The 25443-nt window shown below is 44.9% G+C and overlaps 2 protein-coding genes across 2 annotated transcripts in view; both read left to right on the forward strand.

Annotated features, from left to right (window-relative positions):
* Positions 1 to 25443, forward strand: part of LOC122940391 — a 1778572-nt gene that overhangs the window by 964869 nt on the left and 788260 nt on the right. The gene's annotated exons all lie outside the window — the stretch shown is intronic.
* Positions 44 to 17435, forward strand: LOC122940443 (DNA replication complex GINS protein SLD5-like). Its single transcript, XM_044297121.1, has 8 exons — positions 44 to 185; positions 1593 to 1707; positions 8063 to 8149; positions 8234 to 8347; positions 14411 to 14508; positions 14712 to 14800; positions 14877 to 14967; positions 16865 to 17435. The coding sequence occupies exons 2-8, from the start codon at positions 1615 to 1617 to the stop codon at positions 16959 to 16961; spliced, it is 669 nt and encodes a 222-aa protein (XP_044153056.1). The 5' UTR covers positions 44 to 185; positions 1593 to 1614; the 3' UTR covers positions 16962 to 17435.

The following is a 25443-nucleotide window of genomic DNA, read 5'->3' on the forward strand; positions in this document are numbered from 1 at the left end:
CTCTTGCACGCCACTTGCTGGCCAGTACTCGGTATTGCATCTTAACTAATCATACGAAGCGCCGGGATTTCTACCAATGGAAGAGCTGCTCCTGCGCAGGAGCCCCCGCCCACTTAGCGACGTCATGCGGCAAGTTGGCGGGAAAAAGCGGAGTTACTGAGCTGCGGATCTGTGTGACAGTGCCGGTAAGTGCCTGGTCCTGGTGTGTAATGTCTAGCAGGTAGGTGTACATATGCAGCGGGCCACATATAAGCAGGCCGGGACTGGTGTTGCTTTCCCTCTCCAAGCTAAATAATTACTGGCTTAGTTTACAGGAGTAGAAGGGGCGTAGCTTGACACGATGATGATATGATTTGACACCATTGGTTTGAGTTTGGCCGCGTTATTTATAAACTGCTCTCCTCTAAATTTTAAAATGTAGCATGATGTGTGAACAGGTGTCATGACTGAGCTCTTATGGAGGAGCAAACAATCAGGAAGCCCAGAAGATCCCTCCCTTCCACCTGTTTTACTGTGGCCCCTGAGCTGTGCGGCCCTATGCCATTGCCCAGTTTGTCATACTGGTTTGTACTGTACTAATAGAGGGTGATGGCTCCTGGTAAAGGAAACCTTCTCCGCCTGTCAGAAGTCTATCAGATCCTCCTCTCTAGTGATGGAGGGGGGATTGGTGATCAGCCTCTCGCCTCTTTTCCGGAAAAAAGATGTCAGAGACCAAGTATGCTCTTATGGATGGGGAGGGATTGATAACGTGCACAGCAGTCCATGTTATCCCTCCTCTCTGGTCCTGTACAGTTATAGTCTGTGTCCTCCCTGCGGTCCCCCCCCCTCCTCCTCCATGCCGGCCGACAGAAGGGGTGGGTGCTTTATCCTGGTATAACCCGGGCTGTCCTGCTTGGGGACGTGTCGCCACTAAGACTTCGGCCAGTGAATGGCTGCAGCAGTGCACACGACCACAGATGGGATGTCATGTTCTGAACCTAGGCGCTGGAGCCGTCTCATTTATTTCCTGGCCATCCCTAAAATTGTATTTGGTGGTTAGACAACCCCTTTAAGACTTTTCCTAGCTGTTGTGATCGGTCAGACCGCCATTGATCTAACCTTTTATCTCCTGTCTAGTGGATTGCTGATGATTGATGCAGGTGGGAATACCCCTTTAAAAAGGGTTCACCAGGAATACAGATTTTTCAGCACGTTCCTGCAGCCTGCCTCTGTAAAAAGAAGATTCATTGTTACCGCCGCTCTGGTCCTCCACCATATCCCGGTCCCAGCACTGTCTGCATCCAGCAATCCATTAGCCTGGTCGCTTGCTCGTCTGTTATGGCCAGATACAGCATGCAGAGGAGCATACAACCTTGGCCATGTAGCGGTGCAAGAAAACAAGCCTGGGACCGAAACATGGAGGACCGGAGTGGCGGGGAGCAGGTGAGTAGGACTCTTCTGTCCACAGGGGTAGGCTGCGGGTACTTGCTGAAGAATCAGTATTCACGGAGAACCGCTTTAAGCCAATGTCTTAGTAGCCCACACTACTAGAATGGTGGACTATGCTCCAGCAGGCTCCTCATGTCTGACTACATTATTTTTCATGTCCTCAGGTGACAGGCGGAGCTGCACATCATGGAAGACGAGCTGGGACTGTCAGACCAGGGCTCGGATGCTGGCAGTGAAGAGGTCCTGACGCCTGCAGAGCTCATCAGCAAGCTGGAGGAGGTGAGCGTGCAGGGAGACCCCTGAAGATGAGGGTTAGGAAGCCAGACAGATGCTCGCCAACCTATCTTGTGGATTGTTTTTTTTTAGTATGTCCATGCATCTTAGGGCTGATGGCATTTGGCGGGGGGCGCGTAAGCTAATGGCACGGGGGGGGGGGGGGTGGAGCTGATGGCACTGGGGGGTTGCACTTTTTGATGGCATTGGGATGACTGTGTTTTTTTTTTTTTTTTTCTTATTAGAATACTAGATTAATGGTTGGATAAATCGGTAGAATACTTCATTACAAAAATAATCGATAGCTGCAGCCCTAATGCATCTGTGTGCATGAAGGAATTCAGCCTCTGTGTAAACATACATGACGTGGACCGCGTGTTAGGACACCAACACATTACACCTACAGTATAAATCCATAGGCATTCATATGGAGTTGGTTCTTCTCCCTTTGCTCTTCTGAGAAGACTTTCTACAAGGTTTTGGAGGGTGAAGGCCTAGTTCATCCTAAAGTGTTGAAGTCCGGGCTATGTGCGGCCAGTCAAGTTCTTCTTCACCAATGTATACTGAAGAAAATACAAGAGCTTGCACTGAAAATGAAATTACTAACTCCAGGAGGACACCTCAGAGATGACTCCACTAAGGTCCAAGACTAGGTGTACAATCCTCGCAGTCCTACCTGGATAGCTTTATCTTGATGTTCCTGATTGCAATGATGTGGGCCACACGATGTGCGGCCCGGCTCCGGAAATGCGGGCCCGCACTTCCAGGTCCACATTTCCGTTCCCGAAAAAAAAATAGAATATGTCCTATTCTTGTCTGCAATTGCGGACAAGAATAGGCATATTCTATTAGTGCCAGCAATGTGCGGTCCGCAAAATGTGGAACGCGCATTGCCGGTGTCCGTGTTTTGCGGATCCGCAAAACGCGTTACGGACGTGTGAATGGGGCCTTATGGTGGGAGACATGTCCTGAAGTGACTTGTGGCAGCGGTGACATCCTATTACAGGACCAGGCTGGAGTTGTTTACTATGACCAATAAATGTCTGCAAAGGCGACTGCATGACAAGGTGCTGGATTTTATACACCTGTGGTAATGGCACACCGCATGAAATATCTGAATTGGTGATTACAAGGCGTGTCCCAATACTCTTCTCCTTCTAGTGTATGTGTTTCCATGGTTACAGACGGATGTGTAGTCTGCGAAGTCATTTCTTGCGAACTACTGTCTGTATACATGTACATGGGAAGTATATACGTATAACATTTTGTTCAGTCCCTTTCATTGCTGACAAATACATGGGCGACTCGCTGCTCTTACAGTAAAGAACAAATCTCCCCCAAATGTACCTGGTCCCCCCTTGTTATAAATATATAGATCATTAGACCAATTCCTTGCACTGGTTTGTGATACACCCATACAGTAGTGAGGTTGCCCGTTTGCCATCTTTTCTCCAAATGTATATTATCCATTCATTCCAGTTGTCATCTACGATCCTGGCACCATGTGTTATACACATGTTGCTTCACCATAAAAAACAAACAAACAAAAAAGTATTCACAAATGGGTGTTTTCACAAATGGGAATTTGGTATCTGATATTACTGTAGGGGAAAGCTTGGGATCTAGTGATCACCAGTCAGTGTGGTTTACTATAAGTACAGTGACTGAGTCACACCACACAAAAACAAAAGTTTTAGATTTTAGAAAAACTGACTTTTCTAAAATTAGATTAGTGGTATACGAGTCCCTATCAGACTGGAACAGTTTCATTGGAGTCCAGGAGAAATGGAACTACTTAAAAGTGGCACTATTGAAGGCAACAGAAAATTGCATTAGACTTGTCAGTAAAACCAAAAAAAGGAAGAGACCACTGTGGTACTCAGCAGAAGTGGCCAAAATCATTAAAAACAAAAAGATAGCATTTAGGAATTATAAAAAAAAAACTAAATGAGGATGACAGGGAAATTTATAAGATTAGGCAGAGAGAGGCCAAACAAGTTATAAGAGCTTCTAAAGCACAGGCAGAAGAGAAATGAGCTCAGTCAGTGAAAAAGGCGATAAGGCATTCTTCAGATACATAAATGAAAAAAGGAAACTAAAACAAGGAATTGCCAAATTAAAAACAAAAGGAAGGAAAGTATATGGAAGAAGATAAAGAACTATAGAAAAAATTGTAGGGCACACCTACAGCTGGATACACATAGGAGATTTAATGTACATTTATTCATACAACAGTATATAATATCACATTAAAACAAATTAAACAAATATTAGCATGCTGTTACTGCATAGGTAAAATATCAAAGAAGGCGTTCTATTTATTCCTACAAATTATTTATAATTTTATATTTTTATGAAACTGCATCATTGATATTAATTTTTATTCATAATATTTCTTATATACTACTGTTTTATGTACTTATCCTTAAGATACATTTTTCTCTATGTCGACAGGAAATTATAAAGAATAGTTATCCTGCCTTGATATAGAAAGATGCAATATTACTACAAGGGTTAATACCCACCTATAATAGCAAGAGGAACAGAGAACGACGATTAGACCATTAATAAGCTAGTATGAACTTTTCAAAATATATGTTCCATATAATTTATGTTACCCTTTGCCTGTCAGTACCAACATCCGTTCAACAAAATATGTAGAGAATAATACAAAAAAAATTGAGAAAAATTATTCCTATGAGCGAATGCAATATAAGGCAGGAATATCTGCAAGGGTTAAAATTATCTGGAACATGATATAGAAACCAATTAATTTACTCTAAAGGGGAGAAAGTAGAACATAATATGTTATAATGTGCTTCGAATATGGGGACAAAAGCTTGTATCTGTCTAATATGATGCAATATAGAAAGCCACATAAAAGACACCATGAATGAATGCCTGTTTCCTTTAAGAAATACCGCTGCAATGTTGGGAAAGAACGATGAAGGTGCCAACTATATATAATCTATGAACCGCACCTAACCTTTCAAGTTTTGCATTACAACTATAGACACAAGTATGGCTGTTACAATGGCAGTATGAATACCCAGAAAATTCCATTTCAGGTTTTGAATACACCTGAATCAATTGACACCTGGACAACTGGGTATAAAAGATGACCAGTCATATGGGAACACTAGCCACTGATGAAGGAGTCGTAGCCAACTCCGAAACGCGTTTGGTGAGAGAGGATCGCATGAGACTGGATATGCAGCCGGAAGATTGATGCGCTTCAAACTAACCACAAGGAGAGGGATCGGTACCTAAAAGAATTGGCAGGAGAAAGCAAACTCTGATTACCGGAGTAAGAACAAACCTGTCGCTTGACTCAAGCACCTGGCAGTGATTTCCACATACAAATCTTCACCTACGGCACCCCTGCAATTCACTACCGAAGATCCCTGGATCCACACTCAGGAAGTAATACCGCTGACTGCAAGCGGATCACACGTGGGACGCCACGGTAAACCGCAACACAACCAGCACAAGTGTGAGTAGACAAAATTAATGTCGAATCAATGTATATATAGAAAGTGACTCAAACAAAAGAAATATAAGTAACAAAATTACTCTTCTATAATTGACTACATTGAAACTGCTCTGGGAACTTTACTCTATGCGGACTGAGGAACCAGATTTGCGATACTAATACTACAACTTGGAGAAATACTTAGTTAAAAGACTCCTCCATTTAGGATCACTCTGTCCAGTGACATTTTGCATATTTTAAGCGATCTTATCTATTTTACCTATGCAGTAACAGCATGCTAATATTTGTTTTTATGTGATATTATATACTGTTGTATGAATAAATGTACATTAAATCTCCTATGTGTATCCAGCTGTAGGTGTGCCCTACAATTTTTTTCTATATTGTCAACATTTTTGAAGATTGGGTGTAATCTTTTTTGTAGGTGCACCCATCCTACCCATTGTTCAGGGAGTGAGCCATCTCTATACAATATTCTGAAGATAAAGAACTAGCTGACTGCCTCAGTGAATACTTCTGTTCAGTTTTTATGAAGGGAAAGGACCTCAGTTAGGAAGGAAGACTAATGAATCTTTTGATGCATGTGTCTTTACAGAGGAAGAGGTTCTAAGTCAGCTGTCTAAAATTAATACAAATAAGTCACGGGGGCCTGATGGGATACACCCAAAGCTATTAAAAGAGCTCAGCGGTGAACTAGCAAAACCATTAACAGATTTATTTAACCAATCACTGGCAACAGGAGTCGTCCCAAAAGATTAGAAATTAGCAAATGTTGTGCCCATTCGCAAGATAGGTAGTAGGGAGGAATTGGGCAACTATAGGCCAGTAAGCCTGACATCAGTAGTGGGGAAATTAATGGAAACCATACTTAAGGAGAGGATTGTGGAACATCTAAAATCCCATGGATTGAAAGATGAAAAACAGCATGCGTTTACTTCAGGGAGATCATGTCAAACTTATTAATTTTTTTGATTGGGTGACTAAATTAATAGATGGCGGAGGTGCAGTAGACATCACTTATCTAGACTTTAGTAAGGCTTTTGATACTGTCCCACATGGAAGGCTTATCAATAAAGTGCAGTCATTGGGCTTGGACTCCCATATTGTTGAATGGATTAGGCAGTGGCTGAGGGACAGGCAACAGAGGGTTGTAGTCAATGGAGTATATTCAGACCATGGTCTTGTTGCCAGTGGGGTACCTCAGGGATCTGTTCTGGGACCCATATTGTTTAAAGGGTTTCTACCATCAGAATTTGTGTGATGTAGCTGACTGACATTAGCGATGTTCTAATGTCAGCACTACTAGGAGTCAGGGTAAGACGGTCTGTTCCTTCTGGACATGGAGGAACAGGAGTCTCACTGGCCAAGCTGCAGGGAAAAGGGAACACTAACAGTCTTACAGATATGGCAGGTGAACCGAACTAGTTCCACCTACCTGCCACAGCCTTGCTGACTGGATCCCTGTGCTGGCAAGCTGATGTCAACACAACCTGAGATGAACCCAGCAACCACACATCCACGCACAGGAACCCAGATCCATAAGCTGCAATAAGAAGCATAAAGACAAACACATCTTCTAAACACCAAACAACAACATTTTTTATGACCAGAAGGATGGACCCCACTGGCAGTTGGTAAATAACCAGGAGGATGTCTCCAGCAAGCATGGCTGAAGCACCCTCTCTGACTACTGCCTTCAACTGAGGCTTTATAGGGCCAAGAGGCCACACCCAACAGTCAGACACACCCCGTGAGTCACACACACAGAAAGGGAGTTAACCCTTCCAATACCAAAGAAGGGAAAACACAACTTAAAGGGGAAGTGTCCAAACCAAGAACACACTGTGGCTGTTGCCGCAGGCAACGACATGGGTGGCAACCATGTCCTGGGAGTCAGCCCGACGGCCGGGACACTGCCACCACATGTACACTATACAACCAAACATTGCCACGGGCAACCACAGTGAAGGGAAGATGGCAGTGCACACCAAACACAAAACAGAGTGCACACCAGACATACAAAAGTGCATACATACACGCACACAACTCCAAGGCAACCGCACACATACCTGTTGTCCGCGGCAACCGTACCTGAGGCAAACGGCAAAATGCCTCCAGCTGCGGTTGACGACAACAACAACCCAAACCGCGGGCAACTGTATGCGGCTCCCAAGGAGTCACAGCCATAAACATGGTCGTGACAACGGAGCTATAAAGTGTCCCTACACCTCCGGCATGGGGCTCTGCTCTTGCACGCTGGGTGGTGTAGTTTCTGCGGCATTCGAAGCATGCCCGCAGAGTATTGTGCATCGGTCCAATTCTGTTTTGGCTTTGTTTACATCAGCGTTCAGACTTTCTGTTCTCCTACTTTGTTATAGGGGCAGGAAAGGACGGATTCGGCACATAACTGAGCTGAATGGAGCCTACGGACCCCATGGACTATAATGGGGTCTGTTAGATTTACACTCAGAAGATGATTTGAGAGCGGAGACAAAAGTAGTGCATGCACTACTTTTATCTCCGCTTCCAAAATCTTCCTCTGGGTGGAAACCTAACGGACCCCATTACGGTCTATGGGGTCCGTAGGCTTCATTCAGCTCCGTTATGTGCCGAATCCGTCCTTTCCGTTTTTCCTGCCCCTAAAACGGAGGGGTTTCCTCCTCACTGTGGCTTGAATGAATTGGCGGTCAAGCACCTATCCGGCTGCTCCATTCCCTGTCCCATCCCTTATGTCTCAATATGATTGTTTCTGCAGCATGTACATGAGTTTCTGGAAGCTCTAGTCAGATACAATTTCTGCAACTTACTGGTCCCGTGGTAATATTCCTTTTAGTAAGTCTAAGCACTGTCCTTTTCCTCCCACCGCAGGCCTGGCTCAATGAGAAGTTTGCTCCCGAGCTCCTTGAGAGTAAATCTGAGATTGTGGAGTGTGTGATGGAGCAGCTGAATCACATGGTAAGCCGGCTGGACCCTTGTTACTACCGCTTACCCACATTACTGCTTTGTCATCGTACTTACAGTACCCGTTTATCTTCCCAGGAACAAAATTTGCATCGAGCTCGACAGGGTGACCTGAAGATAAGTTTCCATCACATGGAGATAGAGAGGATCAGGTTCATGCTCAGCAGCTACTTGCGCAGTCGCTTGCACAAGGTAAGCGGTTTGGTATAGACAGAGAAATGACACTCCAGGCAAAAGCTAAGTAGAGGCGCCATCTCACCAGTGTCTCACCTATGTGGTTCCCGTGTATGGGGAGATCCACAAATGTCTTACAGCCTGCCTGTGCGCTCATGTCCTGGCCAGCAGTTTTCCCTTAAAGGGGTTGTCCAGGTTCAGAGCTGAACCTGGACAGCCCTCCATTTTCACCCCAGCAGCCCCCCTGACATGAGCATCGGAGCAGTTCATGCTCCGATGCTCTCCTTTGCCCTGCGCTAAATCGTGCAGGGCAAAGGCATTTTTCTGAGTTCCGGTGACATACCGGGCTCTCCATGGGGCTGACAGGAACCCCGGTGACGTCACCGGCACTGATGGGCGGGATTTGGCTCTGCCCTAGCCAGTAAAACGGCTAGGGCAGAGCTAAAGCCCGCCCCTCAGAGCCGGTGACGTCACCGAACACACTGCTGGGCGGAAGTTACCGCCCGGCAGTGTGTTATTGAAAACACAAGAGCCCGTGCCCTGCGCGATCTAGCGCAGGGCACTGGAGCGCATCGGAGCATGAGATGCTCCGATGCTAGGCTCAGGGGGGCTGCCGGGGTGAAAATAAGGGTTCCCTCTGAACCCGGACAACCCGGGTTCAGCTCTGAACCCGGACAACCCCTTTAAGGATATCTGGCTGCTTGTTCTGCTGCAAATGTTGGCTGGTAAAAAAAAAGGTTCCATCCAGCATTTTTTGTCGTCCAGCCGTCACCTGGCACTTATGCCAGAAAGTATCTGGATCACTGCCAGACCTAATTACAGTGAATTGGGGAAACCGGCAACACCGGATCTCTATGTGTTGTGTCTTTTTTTTTTGCAACATGGACACACTGGCATATTTCCTTGGATAACTAATTACCAACTATTCCAGCAGCTTGAATCCTGGCGATCCTATAATCATTAGGGTTGGGAAAGCTATGTCGAAAGTGCCATTAATTCCATGGTGCTGTACATCTAAGGCCTCTTTCACACTTGTGTTGTCCGGATCCGGCGTGTACTCCATTTGCCGGAATTACACGCCGGATCCGGAAAAACGCAAGTGAACTGAAAGCATTTGAAGACGGATCAGTCTTCAAAATGCGTTCAGTGTTACTATGGCAGCCAGGACGCTATTAACCACTTCAACCCCGCTAGCTGAAACCCCCTTAATGACCAGGCCACTTTTCACACTTCGGCACTACACTACTTTCACCGTTTATCGCTCGGTCATGCAACTTACCACCCAAATGAATTTTACCTCCTTTTCTTCTCACTAATAGAGCTTTCATTTGGTGGTATTTCATTGCTGCTGACATTTTTACTTTTTTGTTATTAATCGAAATTTAACGATTTTTTTGCAAAAAAATGACATTTTTCACTTTCAGTTGTAAAATTTAGCAAAAAAAACGACATCCATATATAAATTTTTCGCTAAATTTATTGTTCTACATGTCTTTTATAAAAAAAAAAAATGTTTGGGTAAAAAAAAAATGGTTTGGATAAAAGTTATAGCGTTTACAAACTATGGTACAAAAATGTGAATTTCCGCTTTTTGAAGCAGCTCTGACTTTCTGAGCACCTGTCATGTTTCCTGAGGTTCTACAATGCCCAGACAGTAGAAAAACCCCACAAATGACCCCATTTCGGAAAGTAGACACCCTAAGGTATTTACTGATGGGCATAGTGAGTTCATAGAACTTTTTATTTTTTGTCACAAGTTAGCGGAAAATGATGATTTTTTTTTTTTTTTTCTTTTTTCTTTTTTGTTCTTACAAAGTCTCATATTCCACTAACTTGTGACAAAAAACTTCCATGAACTCGCCATGCCCCTCACGAAATACCTTGGGGTGTCTTCTTTCCAAAATGGGGTCACTTGTGGGGTAGTTATACTGCCCTGGCATTCTAGGGGCCCATATGTGTGAGAAGTAGTTTGCAATCAAAATCTGTAAAAAAAAAAATGACCGGTGAAATCCGAAAGGTGATCTTTGGAATGTGTGCCTCTTTGCCCACCTTTCAAACTACTTCGCACACATTAGGGCCCCTAGAATGCCAGGGCAGTATAACTACCCCACAAGTGACCCCATTTTGGAAAGAAGACACCCCAAGGTATTCTGTGAGGGGCATGGCGAGTTTCTAGAATTTTTAATTTTTTGTCACAAGTTAGTGGAATATGAGACTTTGTTAGAAAAAAAAATAAAAAAATAAAATCATCATTTTCCGCTAACTTGTGACAAAAAATAAAAATTTCTAGGAACTCGCCAGGCCCCTCACGGGATACCTTGGGGTGACTTCTTTCCAAAATGGGGTCACTTGTGGGGTAGTTATACTGCCCTGACATTCTAGGGGCCCATATGTGTGCAAAGTAGTTTGAAATCAAAATGTGTAAAAAAAAAAAAAATATGACCTGTGAAATCCTAAAGGTGCTCTTTGGAATGTGTGCCCCTTTACCCACCTAGGCGGCAAAAAAGTGTCACACATGTGGTATCGCCGTACTCAGGAGAAGTTGGGGAATGTGTTTTGGGGTGTCATTTTACATATACCCATGCTGGGTGAGAGAAATATCTTGGCAAAAGACAACTTTTCCCATTTATTTATTTTTTATACAAAGTTGGCATTTGACCAAGATATTTATCTCGCCCAGCATGGGTATATGTAAAATGACACCCCAAAACACATTCCCCAACTTCTCCTGAGTACGGCGATACCACATGTGTGACGCTTTTTTGCAGCCTAGATGCGCAAAGCGGCCCAAATTCCTTTTAGGAGGGCATTTTTAGACATTTGGATCCCAGACTTCTTCTCACGCTTTCGGGCCCCTAAAATGCCAGGGCAGTATAAATACCCCACATGTGACCCCATTTTGGAAAGAAGACGCCCCAAGGTATTCAATGAGTGAGTGAGTGTGAGGTTTTTATTTTTTGACACAAGTTAGTGGAATATGAGACTTAGTAAGAAAAAAGAAAAAAAAAAAAAAAAAATCAATTTCCGCTAACTTGGGCCAAAAAAAATGTCTGAATGGAGCCTTACAGGGGGGTGATCAATGACAAGGAAGTGATCAGGAAGTCTATATGCGTGATCACCCCCTTGTCATTGATCACCCCCCTGTAAGGCTCCATTCAGACGTCCGTATGTGTTTTGCGGATCCGATCCATGTATCCGTGGATCCGTAAAAATCATACGGACGTCTGAATGGAGCCTTACAGGGGGGTGATCAATGGCAGGGGGGTGATCAATGGCAGGGGGGGGTGGGGGTGATCAGGGAGTCTATATGGGGTGATCATGGGTGATCAGGGGTTCATAAGGGGTTAATAAGTGACAGGGGGGGGGTGTAGTGTAGTGTTTTGTGGTACTTTACACAGCTACCTGTGTCCTCTGGTGGTCGATCCAAACAAAAGGGACCACCAGAGGACCAGGTAGCAGGTATATTAGACGCTGTTATCAAAACAGCGTCTAATATACCTGTTAGGGGTTAAAAAAATTGTATCTCCAGCCTGCCAGCGAACGATCGCCGCTGGCAGTCTGGAGATCCACTCACTTACCTTCCGATCCTGTGAACGCGTGCGCCCGTGTGCGCGCGTTCACAGGAAATCTCGTGTCTCGTGAGATGACGCGTATATGCGTCGTTGAGCGCACAGCTGCCGCCTCCGGACCGCAGATCTGCGTTAGGCGGTCCGGAGGCGGTTAAAGTCCTGCTTGCCATAGTAGTAGTGGGGAGCGTGGGAGAAGTATACTTACCGTCCGTGCGGCTCCCGGGGCGCTCCAGAATGACGTCAGAGCGCCCCATGCGATCACGTCATCCGTGCGCATGGGCGCCCTGACGTCACTCGGGAGCCGCACGGATGGTAAGTATGCTGCTTCCCCGCTCCCCACTACACTTTACCATGGCAAACAGGACTTTAGCGTCCCGGCAGCCATGGTAAACATTTAGAAAAAGCTAAAAGTCGGATCCTACAATGCGCCGAAACGACGTTTAGCTTAAGGCCGGATCCGGATTAATGCCTTTCAATGGGCATTAATTCCGGATCTGGCCTTGCGGCTAGTGTTCAGGATTTTTGGCCGGAGCAAAAAGCGCAGCATGCTGCAGTATTTTCTCCGGCCAAAAAACTTTCCGGTCCTGAACTGAAGACATCCTGATGCATCCTGAACGGATTTCTCTCCATCCAGAATGCATTAGGATAATCCTGATCAGGATTCTTCCGGCATAGTGCCCCGACGACGGAACTCTATGCCGGAACAGAACAACCCAAGTGTGAAAGAGCCCTAACAGGGGTTACACAAATGTAAAAATACAATAGACAAACTATTAGGGTCCATTCACACGTCCGCAAAGTGGGTCCCATTAATTTTTAATTGGGCCGCAAAAGATGTGGAAAGCACACAGTGTGCTTTCCGCATCCGCACTTCCGTTCCGCGGCCCCGCAAAAAAATAGAACACGTCCTATTCTTGTCTGCAGACACTGACAAGAAAAGGCATTTCTATTATAGTCCCAGCCATGTGTAGTCCGCAAAATGTGGAACGCACATGGCCAGTGTCCGTGTTTTGCGGACCGCAAAACAGTTGCAGACATGTGAATGGACCCTTAACAGACTGATACAGAGGGGGAGAGGACCCTGCCCATGAGAGCTTACAATTTACATGGAGAGGAAAAGAACACAGTAGGTGAAGGGTATAGGCGGCTCTTGTGGCAGCATGCTTATTCTAGGTGGTAGGCGTTCCTGAAAAGATGGGTTTTCATGTTTCTTTTGAAGGTTTGGATGTTGGGGGATGTGCTGGGGCAGCGAGTTCCAGAGTAGGGGAGAGGCACGTGAGAAATCTTGTAGTTTGTGAGAAGAAGAGATGAGGAGAACAGAGGATGAGGTCCTGTAAGGATCTGAAATTACATGTGGAAATGTATCGAGAAAGCGGGCAGAACTATAAGGAAGGAGACTAGTTGTGGACGGCCTTATATGTAGTTTTTTTTTTTTTTTTTTTTTTTTTTTTTTTTTTTTTGTATTTTGAACTGAATTTGCTGGACAATAGGGAGGCAAAGGAGAAACGAGGGGATTAACCAGGCAGTAGAGCTCAGAATAGATTGTAGGGGAGTGAGGCTGCTAGATGGTAGGCTACAGAGGAGAATGTTACAGTAGTCCAGGTGGGAGATGACGAGGGCATGCACTAGCATTTTAGTTGAATCGGGGGTGAAGGAGCGAATATGAGAGATGTTCTTGTGTTGAAAGCAGCAGGTGGAGGTGAGGGTTTATGTGGTGTCTCAAAGGACAGGGTAGAATCCAATGTTACCTCCAGGCAGCGGACCTGTGAGACTAGAGAAAACGTTGCGCTATTAACTGTAATGCACAGGTCAGGTAGAAGGGGGTTAGTGACATGGGGGAAAGATGATGAATTCAGTTTTCTCCCTGCTAAGTTTTAAGTGGGAGGAGGAAAATGAAGATATTGCTGACAGACGAGCTGGGCTTCTGGATAGCAGGGACGTCACATCTGGGCCAGAGAGGTAGATGTGAGTGTCGTCAGCATAAAGGTGGTATTGGAAACCATGGGACTCTATGAGCTGTCCCAGGCCAAATGTATAAACAGAGAAAAGTAGGAGACCCATAAGAGAGCCTTGAGGGACACCAACAGAGAGAGGGTGTGATAAGGAGGTGGTGTATGGATGGAAAACGCTGAAGGTTTTGTTGGTGAGGTACAAGGAGATCCCGGAGAGGGCCAGGTCTCTGATGCCGAGGAATGAGAGGGTTTGCAACGGGAGAGCGTGATCAACCGTGTCAAAGGCCTCTAAACCAGCTATCCAATGTGTTTGGATAAAAGGTCACTTCTGAAAAACCATCACAAGATTGTCCAGTGTGAACACACTTATACTGTTTGTAGTCGTAAACAATTTAGAAACCGTTCTGACTGAGATGCAGACACCAGCAGCTGAGAAGGACATTATGGATTTTTTTTGTCCCAACAGTGTAGGGAATTAGCCGTATTCTAGTATTTCTTTCATGCTTTTGTATTATTTTTCCTATTTATGGTTGTGTTTTTTTTTCCCCCTGTCTTGTTAGATTGAGAAGTTTTTTCCACATGTCCTGGAGAAGGAGAAGTCTAGAGAGGAAGGTGAGCCACCACACCTGTCTCCAGAGGAGTTTGCCTTTGCCAAGGAGTGAGTGTTGCCGATTCCTTATGTTCTTACAGTGATGCATTACCACTTTACATTAACCTAGAAGATTTCATTAAATTCAACTTTCAGTGGACCTTTTTGAAATCGATCAGCATGGGCTTCTGGAGAAATATATCAGACTGGCTGTGACTGATTCACTGCAAATTTCTATGAACAAACAAGAAACCGCTTTCTTCTCGTTGCAGGTATATGACAAGCACAGAGACTTTACTTAAGGGTGTGGCCCTCCGTCACATGCCCCCAAATCTGCAGACAGTGGACCTGCTGAAATGTGGTAGGTAGTGTCATCAGTATTTATAGAGACATGAGATGACTTCTATACACTGGGTAACATGAACTTCTTCTTGTAGTCCCCAAACCAAACCTGGACTCGTTTGTGTTCCTGAAGGTGAAACAGGCCCAGGAGAGCATCCTAGTGGAACCAGAGACCGATGAGCAGAGGTGAGGAAGAAGTAGGACGTTTTTAATTGAATGTGAAATTTGTGCCTGCAGAAATTTGATTCCAAAACCTACATCTTTGAAGGGGTTGTCCAGGATGTTGACATTGATGGCTTCTCCTCAGAATAGGCCATCAATATCGGATCAGTGGGGGTTCAGCAGCCAGCGCCTCCGCTAGTCAGTTGTTACTAGCTTGGTCCATTACACAATGGACAGAGCTGTGTAGTTCTAGTACCGACTTCCATAAATCGCAGATCAGCAGGGGTGTGGGGCGTCAAACCCCTGCTGATCTCCTTTTGATGGCCTATCTTAAGGATAGGCCATCAAAACCCTGGACAACCTCTTTAAGAATTTAACGGTGTTTTCATAACTTATCAAGTAGTGGCAAACCATGCTGCCATGTTTATCATTGTGGGGGTCTGGCCTCTGGAACCCGCACTGATCCAATGAATTAAAGGGCCACAGTTTTCTCTCTCTACGGTGGTGCTTCTGATCACTTGGATGTACTGCAAACTGCAGACGGTCCTATTAGCTTGAAAGGTGGCCATGATGCGGTTTTGTCCTCTGTGGGATGCTGGCTGGCTGCTGTGTAAGGATAAGCCGATTTTTGATTGTTCAAGAGGTTATCTGGGTAAAGATAATGATGGACCTATCCTAAGGATAGGTAATCATTATCATATCGGCAAAGGTCTGAGTCCTGCGGTGAGCGGCAACTAGGCCATGTGACTGATGTATGGTGACGTCACATGGCCTAGGAAAAGGCTGCAGCGCTCACGGACCGCCGGGCCTTTTTAAGAGCTGATTGGCAGGGGTTCTGAGAGTTGGGTCCCCATCGATCTGATATTGATGACCTGACCAGAGGATAGGTCATCAATAGTAATTACTGGATGAGCCCTTTAACTATGTAGAGCCTTTGGTTTTTCTGTAATTGACCACGACACGTGATTTGTGGTGGCACGACAGCTGTAAAAATGGCCGTGAATTTATATACATGTGCTTGATAATTTTAGCTCTAACACTAGACCAATCGGACATTGACATGTCGGGCTGATTTTAAATTGTGAAGGTCTAATTCTTTAGCTAATGGTAATTATTTTTTTAATTGGATATCTTGTTATTGAGTTTTATCAAACAAACAAAATGCAAGGGACTCCATTTTAAAGGGTGACTAAACTTTCAACATTTTTTTTATTTATTTTTTTGATGTGTCATAGCAACAGGGGATCCGAGTGATGACACGCCTACCGATCACTAGAGCGAGGAGAGAGAAGGACTTGCATAGTGTTCTCTCTATCCTCGCTGCCTGTCTCTATTCAGTCTCCTCCAGCGAGTAGTGTGCGCCACGCGACTCTTCGCTTGTTCTAGAGATGGTGGGCATCTCAGCAGTTAGACCCCCACTGATCTGAACCATTGTGCCGCTATGACTTATGAAATTAAAAGTTTTTTTTAAAAGCTCAATAATGCATCTTAGGGCTCATGCACACGAACATATGCACTTTGTGGTCAGCAAAAAATACGGATGACGTCTGTGTGCATTCCATGTTTTGCGGAACAGAACAGCTGGCCCCTAATAGGACATGTTCTATTATTTTTTTTATTTTTTTTCCCCATTGAAATGAATGGTTCCGCAAAATGAACGGGCACGGAAAGAAAATACATTCATTTCATGTGCACGAGCCCTTAAATTATGTTAAAAAATACCACTGTATACTTCAGTGATTACCCTCATTCCTAGTGTTTACTACATCACAGCTTTCCTCCATTGATATCATTTTTTTCTCTCCACCATGTTGCTGTGTGATATCATTAACCCTACCAATAGCCGAGTTTAAAAAAGCCATCATGTCAATGGGAAAAATGATCTACAATAATGCCTCTAAAAACTTTTATCTTTCAACAGTGAATACACCATAGACATGGAGGTCGGCTCTCAGCACCTTATCCGATATCGCACAATATCCCCCCTCGTGGCCTCAGGCGCTGTGAATCTCATCTGACCAGTCCTCAATCAAGCAGCGTGATGCCGATGAAGTCTTCAATAAGAACAAACATTGCATTAGTGTGACCAGTAGGGGGCAGGTGTGGTGTACTGAATGGTGCTACCATCAGTGGAATGCAGAGCTTGCCATGTGCTGCGTTCCACAGATACATCGTACCCCGTGTGCTATATTTCTACTATTTGCATTTGTTGCACCTGGGACAGTCTTTTTCAATGTACATGGCACTACGACTGTTCTACTTAAAGCTGGAATATGGGGGGCATTGCATCGATTTAATAGCGACTTTACAGACTAGTCCTAAATGGTACAGTACAGCTGTAATCCCAGTGTGCTGGGCCATGGCTTGTGGAATTAAACTGTGCTAAAGGTTGGGTGAAGTCACCTGATATAGAACTGATATGACCGATTATCTAGTCTGGATGACTGAATTTGTATAAAAGTTGAAGAAATAAAATATATTTTTACATTTTGTGCATGTGTTGGTCATGTGGTTTGATTCCCCTTGAAGCCAAAGATTAATTTACTGTCATTCCCCTCGTCTGTGACAATGTGCTGGGTCGTCCAATCAGAGAGTGATATGTAAGGCGATTTTCACACTTGCGTTTACGTTTTCCGGTATTGAGATCCAACATACGATCTCAATACCAGAGAAAAACTCTTCTGTCTTGTCCCCATTCATTGTCAATGGGGACAAAATGGAACCGAACATAGTGCACCACAATGCATTTCATTCCGTTTGGTTGCATTCCCATACCAGAGAGCAAATCGCAGCATGCTGTGGTTTTCTTTCAGTCATGGGATGCGGAGCAAAACGGAACGGAATGCATTCTGGTGCACTCCGTGCTGTTCAGTTCCGTTTTGCCCCACAATGCAAGTCAATGGGGACGGATCCTTTTTCTCAGACACAATAGAAAACTGATCCGTTCCCCGTTGACTTTCAGTGGTGCTCATGACTGATCCGTCATTGCTATGTTAAAGATAATATAAATGGATCCAGTTGTAACGGATGCAGACTGTTGAATTATCAGTAACGGAAGCGTTTTTGTTAAGCCCTGCCGGATCAGGGAAAAACGCTAGTGTGAAAGTAGCCTTAGGAGATCTCTGGGAATGATGGAGTGACTGCAGTGTATATGCCAGATATGAATGTAAGGGCGTTCCCTCCCAGGAAAACCCTTGGATACCGTGCTCATTGGCTGCTCCAATCCCCAGTGCACAAGTCTTTGCTTCTGCATTTGGATTGTATGCCCTGGAGATGCATCATGTCAGTGGTCTGTACATGGGTTACATGAGAGGAACACGTCTCCCCTGCCAACATGAGCATCAGAAGTATTAACTGAATAAATGTAGTGAAAAGGAAAAAGTGAACAAATATCTAAAAAGACAAAAAAAAAATGCTTCTCTCCTAACCTATACGTACCTGTATTGGACAACCCCATATTGCTCATACTATAATATGATCAAATAATGCAGAATATATCTTGCCCAGAGCATACAAAAAATACCCTAAATTCAGTCTGGAGAGACAGTCTCCATCCAGGACAGGAAACTGGAACTTTTGTGGAGAGCTGTTAAGGGAGGGGCTCTGCCCCTATACCACCAGTTCCTGTTTCCTGTCCTATTATGGATAGGATGTTTTTTTTTTTTTTTGTGGAGAGCTAGATTTAGGCTGCAGGAGCCCCTGAGACACATCTTGATAGGGGTTACCTGGTGCGGCGTAAGTCTCCACTAGGAGCCGCCTGCAAAGTTTGAGGCCTTTCTTTCTGGGTCCTGGATGCTTTATCGGGCCGGTGTTCCTGGGCAGTCCCAGCAATACCACGAGGTGATGCTGACACGCCGGATCCTCCTGGCGGTATTCAGGAGGCCTGGGGCCTCTCTCTGCCTGCCCCCCTGCCTGGGTAGCTTACAGAGGTGGAGGGGCAGGGTTAGAGTTTGTCCTGCGTGCGAACCGGAAGTTGCACGGCGCAACATCCGGTATTTGGAACGCACGTGGAAAGAGCATTCCGGAAGAAGGGGAGGGACATCTACTGAGGCCACATGGGAGCACCGGCAGGGACCCGACTTAGGGTATTTAAAACCCTTCAGCACGTGGTCAGAAGGAGCCCAGCCAGCCTACAAGTATCGGTGGATCCCTTATGGAAGACGCTCTATCCCTGTCTACTATCATGGAGGATGAGAGTAGTCAGCATGCTGATGTCCAGGAGGTTAATAAACAAAATGTCCAGCTCACCATGTATCCTTTATCCTCCGTGCATGGAATGAAGCAGGTAAGTTCTCAAGATATAAACAGCAGAAAAAAGTTCCAGCACTATTGAAGATTCTGTTGCTTTGCCTTTATTTTCGGTAACAAATTACATCATGTGGACACCATCTCACATCCCCGCACATTGACGCTTTTCGAACTATTCCGTTCTTAGTCTTAACTGTATGCACTCCCTGACCCTCGGGTAATGGATCTATTTAAACCTGAGGGTCAGGCAGTGCACACAGTTACGGCTAAGAATGGTATAGTTCGAAACGCGTCAATGTGCGGGGGAGGGGGGGGGTGAGATGGTGTCCACATGATGTAATTTGTTACCGAAAATAAAGACAAAGCAACAGAATCTTCAATAGTGCTGGAACTTTTTTTCTGCTGTTGATGTCCAGGAGGGTCATGACGCCAGACCGGTACTCCTGGTGGGGTAAGGGGGGGGGGGGGGGGGGGGGGGTCAATCCCCAACTTTTATTTTTCTCTGTCAGGTTCTAATAGGGGCTTGTTCTCTTATTTTATTTTTAGAATATCAGAGGGCCCTAGGAAAGCTACCACAAAGACCAGAGGGAAAGAGTGTGCTGTAAGAAAAAACTTATTTAAAGTTATTATGTCAGCATTGTGTGGATTAGGTGGCAGAAGAGGAATCCACATCTCTGCTTCAGAGCATTAAGGATATTGTTTCTGATTCAATGAAAATGTTGAAGTGCCTCCCTTCCTCAGACTCGAGCAAACAGGGTTACTCTAGCATGGTATCTGATTCTTCAGATGAGAATGAGCAAAGAGAAATCCTAGAAGTTTCAAACTCTTCTTCGGATGAAGAAACCACGGGTAGACCTTTATTTTCCCCTGAGGACACAAAATCTCTGCTGAAGGCTATTAGAGCCACTATGAAAGTGGATCAATCTAAAGAACAGAAGTCAGTCCAAGATATAATTTTTGGTCATCTGGGGCACAAAACATCAAGAGTTTTTCCATAACAATTTTTTATTAAAAAAGAATGGGGAAAAAAAAACTTGTTCCCAAAAATGTAAAAGGAAAATACCCTTTGGATGAGGCTGAGTCGTCCTGCTGGGATAGGCCTCCAAAATTGGATGCCCCAATCGCCAAGATGTCTAAAAAAAAAAAAAAATCTGCTTTGCCATTTGAGGATCTCGTGACTTTAAAGGATCCTATGGATAGACGAGCAGAAGTTTACCCAAAAAAAGCATGGGAAGCCTCTACCCAGGCATTTAAACCGAATATTGCCACTACCTCTACTGCCAGGTCGTTAAAGTTATGGCTACAAGAACTGTAGTCCCATATCCAGAATAAAATCTCCAGAGACCAATTACTAGGAGTGTTCCCTACCATCATTAAAGCAGTGGACTTCATCTCCGATGCTTCTGCAGATGCATTAAAATTAAATGCGAGGTCAGCAGCTCTGTCTAATTCTGCAAGAAGAGCTATTTGGCTTAAGGGTTGGTCTGGTAACATGGGTTCAAAGAATAAACTTTGCTCTATTCCGTGCCAGGGAGATTACCTCTTTGGACTGGTTTTGGATGACCTTTTAGAGAAGGCCTTTGATAACAAAATGGGGTTTCCTGTCTCCTGACCTCCCAAAAGACAACAGTTTTTTCGCAGAAACAAAAATTTTTTCAAAAGAGACAGACAGAATTTTCGACAAGAAAACAGAAGTAGGGAAGGATAAAGGATTCCTCTATAATTCTCAGTCCACTTCAGGGCCCAAGGCTGGTCAACAATGACGGTTTCTGTCCTGTAGGGGGAAGACTTTCTCTTCTCAGGCTTGGGAAAAAATCTTGTCAAGCCTGTGGATTATTGGTATTATAAAAGACTGGTTCCGTCTAGAGTTTATCTCTCCCCACTAGAAAGATTAAAAAATTACAAATCGTATTCAAAATTCTCCAAGAAACCTAGCACTAAAACAAGAATTTTTTTTCCCTTCTAAAGAAAAAGGTTCTGGTTCCTGATCCGGATTCAGAAGGGGAGGGGGTTTTAAGAGACGTAAATCAATTCCTAAAATTAAAAAAATTCATAATGGAATCTGTACAGTCTGCAATAAAACATCTATTCAAAGACCGTGTCATGGCCACCATAGACCTAAAAGATGCCTATTATCGCATCCCAATTCATGCAGATTTCAAAAAATATCTGAGTGGAAGTTTTCATGGAAGGCTAAGTTCATCATTTGCAATACAGAGCACTTCCGTTTGGAATATCTCAGGCCCCCAGGCTCTTTACAAAGTTGATGGCAGAGGTTATGGCCCAGATAAGGGAAAGAGATATTTTGGTTGTTCCTTATTTGGACGATCTTCTAGTGGTGGCAGAATCCAACATTCTTTTAACCTCATCTTCTAGAAGTATTAGAAATTTTGACAGAACTAGGATGGTAGATAAAAACTGACCCTTTCCCAAAGTTGTGTATTTCTAGGACTGATTTTGGATTCAGTGAACCTACTTTGTATCCTTCCTCAGCACAAGATATCCCAATTAAGAGAAGATGTGCGGTCCCTGGTAGCCTCAAAAGATCGAACCATCAGACAGGGAAGGGCAGTATTGGGCAGAATGACCTCCACGTTACCCGTGGTTAATTGGGCCCTGTTTCACTCCAGAACACTTCCGTGGCAGATTCTAAAAAAGTGGCAGGGATCACTATCCCCATTGGATGCCCCGCTTTCTCTCACCCCTCAGGTGATACAATCCTTAACCTGGTGTTTGGAACCTTCAAATCTGTCTCAGGGCCTCTCTTGGGATCTACAGGAGCAGAAAACCATCACCACAGATGCCAGTCCGACCGGGTGGGGGGGCCTATTGTCAGTGGGGGAATTCGACATGGGGTATGGAGCTCAATGAAGAGTCAGGACTCCCAGAATATGAGAGAGCTCAGAGCGGTTCTATTTGCCTTAGGGCTCGTTCACACGAACGTTTTTTGTGTTCCGTATACGGGCTGTTTTTTTTTAGGTCCGTATACGGAACCATTTATTTCAATTGTTCCGAAAAAAAGGAATGTACTCAGTATGCATTCCGTTTCCGTATTTCCGTTTTTCTGCTCCGTTCAACGATGGAACATGTCCTATTATTGCCCGCAAATCAGGTTCCGTGGCTCCATTCAAGTCAATGGGTCCACAAAAAAAACTGAAGACATATGGAATGTACTCCGTATGTCTTCCGTATCCGTTCCGTATAAACGTAATGCCCAGCCTAATTTTTTTATGTACCGTATTTATCGGCGTATAACACGCACGGGCGTATAACACGCACCTTCATTTTAGAGGGAAATTTCAGGAAAAATAAATAAATTTCAAATAAAGCCTCTGATCTGCCCCCTCTGGTAACGCAAACCCCCCCCCCTCCCTCCCCAGTATTAATCATTGGTGGCAGTGGCCACAGTGGCCTCCTCCCCCCCATCATTGGTGGCAGTGTCAGTTCCTATCGGAGCCCCAGCAGTGTAATGCTGGGGCTCCGATCGCGTACCATGGCAGCCAGGAGTCACGCTACTGAAGCCCTGGCTGCCATGGTATGTTAGTGAGCAGAGAGCAGCGCATTATACTCACGTGCGCTGTGGCCGCCGGTCGCTCCTTCTCATAGGTCTGTGCGGCGCATTGCTAATGCTGTAAGCATTAGCAATCCGCCGCACAGACAGAAGAAGGAGCGACCGGCGGCCACAGCGCACGTGAGTATAATGCGCTGCTCTCTGCTCACTGACATACCATGGCAGCCAGGGCTTCAGTAGCGTGACTCCTGGCTGCCATGGTAAGCGATCGGAGCCCCAGCATTACACTGCTGGGACTCCGATCGGAACTGTGGGATATGGCCGGCACATTCATTGGTGCGCAGTGGCCACAGTCCCTCCCCTCCTCCTCCTACTCTGTCCTCGTTGGTCTTCAGCGGCAGCCGCTCACAGTGGGGAGGGAGGGACTCCCTCCTCCTCCCTCCGCTGTGCCGGCCGGCTCAGTCCTGCCTCTCTGGCCTCCGGAGGACACGTTTCAGCCCTAATCGGCGTATAACACGCATACATCATTTGCCCCCTATTTTCAGGGGGAAAAAGTGCGTGTTATACGCCGATAAATACGGTAATTACCGTATATGCCGAACGGAAAAACAGAATGGAACCGGAAACACTACTGAAAAACTGATCTGGGAAAAACGGCACGCAAAACACTGAAAAAGACATACGGTAGTGTGAACGAGCCCTTAAGAGAATTCCTACCCATAATACAAGGAAAGGGAATAAATATCTACTCAGACAGCGCCACGATGGTATCCTACCTAAACAGGCAAGGAGGGGCCAGATCAAAAAATCTTATGTCCTTAGCTGCAGACATTTGTTCCCTGATTATTCCTTATGTTCCTTTCATCAAAGCAGTACACTTAAAGGGAACAGAAAACAAGGTGGCAGACTATCTAAGCAGAAACCTTCTAGATCAGGGAGTGGTGTTTAAACCAAGAAGTCTTCAGCCAGATAATTCAGCTCTGGGGCCATCATCAAACAGACCTCTTTGCAACCAGGCAGAACAAAAAATGCAACCTATTCTTTTCCCTAAATCCGGAAGATTCTCCAGCAGGGATAGACGCCTTCTCCCTTCCATGGCCGAATCAACTTCTGTATGCCTTTTCTCCTCTAAGAGTTCTTCCGAGAGTATTACAGAAGCTGAGGCATGAACAGACGAGGCTCATTTTAATAGCCCCCTTCTGGCCAAGGAGAACATGGTTCACCTGGTTGAGAAAGCTTTCTCTAACAGATCCCTGGATTCTTCCGGACAGGCAGGATCTGTTGTTTCAGGGTCCCGTCTTCCATCCGTAAGTAAGAAACCTTAATCTAACAGCCTGGTATTTAAAGGGGAAATCCTAGAACGCAGGGGTTGTATCTACCCTATTATCATGTAGAAAAAAAAGTAACCTCTACCATTTACTTCAGATTATGGAAGACATTCTTAAACTTCTCTAAAAACCCAGTAGATTCCTTGAGTTCTCCTCCCATGTCTGGCATTTTAGATTATTTTTTTTTTTTTAAAGGTCTCGGTAAGAACCTAAGACTCTTAAGGTGCAAGTTTCTGCCCTTAGTGCTTTTTTATTTCCCCATTGCCAATCAACCATGGATTAGGAGATTATTTAAAACAATTAGTAGGATTAAACCAGTGATCAGATCCTCAGTTCCCCCGTGGGAACTTAATCTAGTTTTGTCTAGAATGATGGAGCCTGCTTTCGAACCACTGCAGGATTTATCTATTATGAAAATAACTGTCTTTTAAAACCGTGTTTCTGGTGGTGATTACCTCTGCCAGGCGCGTGGGTGAGATTTCCACCTTTTCAGCCTCTCCTCCTTATGCTAACATCCTGGAGGACAGAGTGCTCATTAAACCAGATCCTTCTTTTCTACCTAAAGTGGTCTCCCTGTTTCATAGAACCCAAGACATTGTTCTTCCATCCTTGTGTCAGTCCCCAAAGAACGAGGAAGAGAGGAGGCTCCATTGTCTAGACGTTAAAAGATGCCTGTCTGAGTACTTGAAAGTTACTAGTCATTGGAGAAAATCCTCTAGACTTTTTGTACAATTTGGAGGAAGAAACAGAGGTTATAAAGTTTCTTCTAAAACACTATCTAGATGGATAGTGGGGGTTATCACCTTAGCCTATTCCTCAGCGGGGTGCTCACTCAAAAAAGAAAGTTTGTGTTATATGTGTTTTAGGACATGTTCTAGCAATTAACTGGTAGTATAGGGGCAGAGCCCCTCCTTAAGAGCTCTCCACGAATGTTCCTGTCCTGGATGGAGGCGGTCTCTTTCAAGGGTGCTGTTATGGGCTCATAGAAAAGTGATTACCGGTGAGTGTAATCTTAAATTTCCAGTTTGTATTAATATCATGTGAAATAATCATTTATGAAGGTGTTGTTTCCCCCCCTTATTGCTCTTATCTCCCTTTCTGGGCTGTGGTCACATGACCATGTCCATGCAGCTTGCTTTTATTTCCTGTGATGTTATGTCCATGGGCGGGGCAGTTATAGGGGAGTGTCTATGTAACTAGCTGGGTGGGAGGCGCTATAAACTAGCTGGGTGTAGTTGGGGCGGTACTGGAGGTGTGGCAAAGGAAGGAGAAGTGCATCATGGGTTTGGTTGGATACAGCAACAGGAAGTGATGGAAACCAGAGTGATTGATTTACATGGTGAATTTGGGTCCAAACTGAATAAAAAAAAAAATAGGGAAGAGGTACATGAGGTAAGCAACTACATAAGCACC

This window comes from Bufo gargarizans, chromosome 6, assembly GCF_014858855.1.
Source record: "Bufo gargarizans isolate SCDJY-AF-19 chromosome 6, ASM1485885v1, whole genome shotgun sequence".
NCBI classification, from domain to species: Eukaryota; Metazoa; Chordata; class Amphibia; order Anura; family Bufonidae; genus Bufo; species Bufo gargarizans.

Bases quoted from the DNA above. Each gene is read 5' to 3' on its own strand.
- LOC122940443 (XM_044297121.1), top strand. From the start codon at position 1,615: ATGGAAGACGAGCTGGGACTGTCAGACCAGGGCTCGGATGCTGGCAGT. The intron at 1,708-8,062 runs GTGAGCGTGCAG...CTCCCACCGCAG, and splicing joins TCATCAGCAAGCTGGAGGAG to GCCTGGCTCAATGAGAAGTT. The intron at 14,968-16,864 runs GTGAGGAAGAAG...ATCTTTCAACAG, and splicing joins CCAGAGACCGATGAGCAGAG to TGAATACACCATAGACATGG.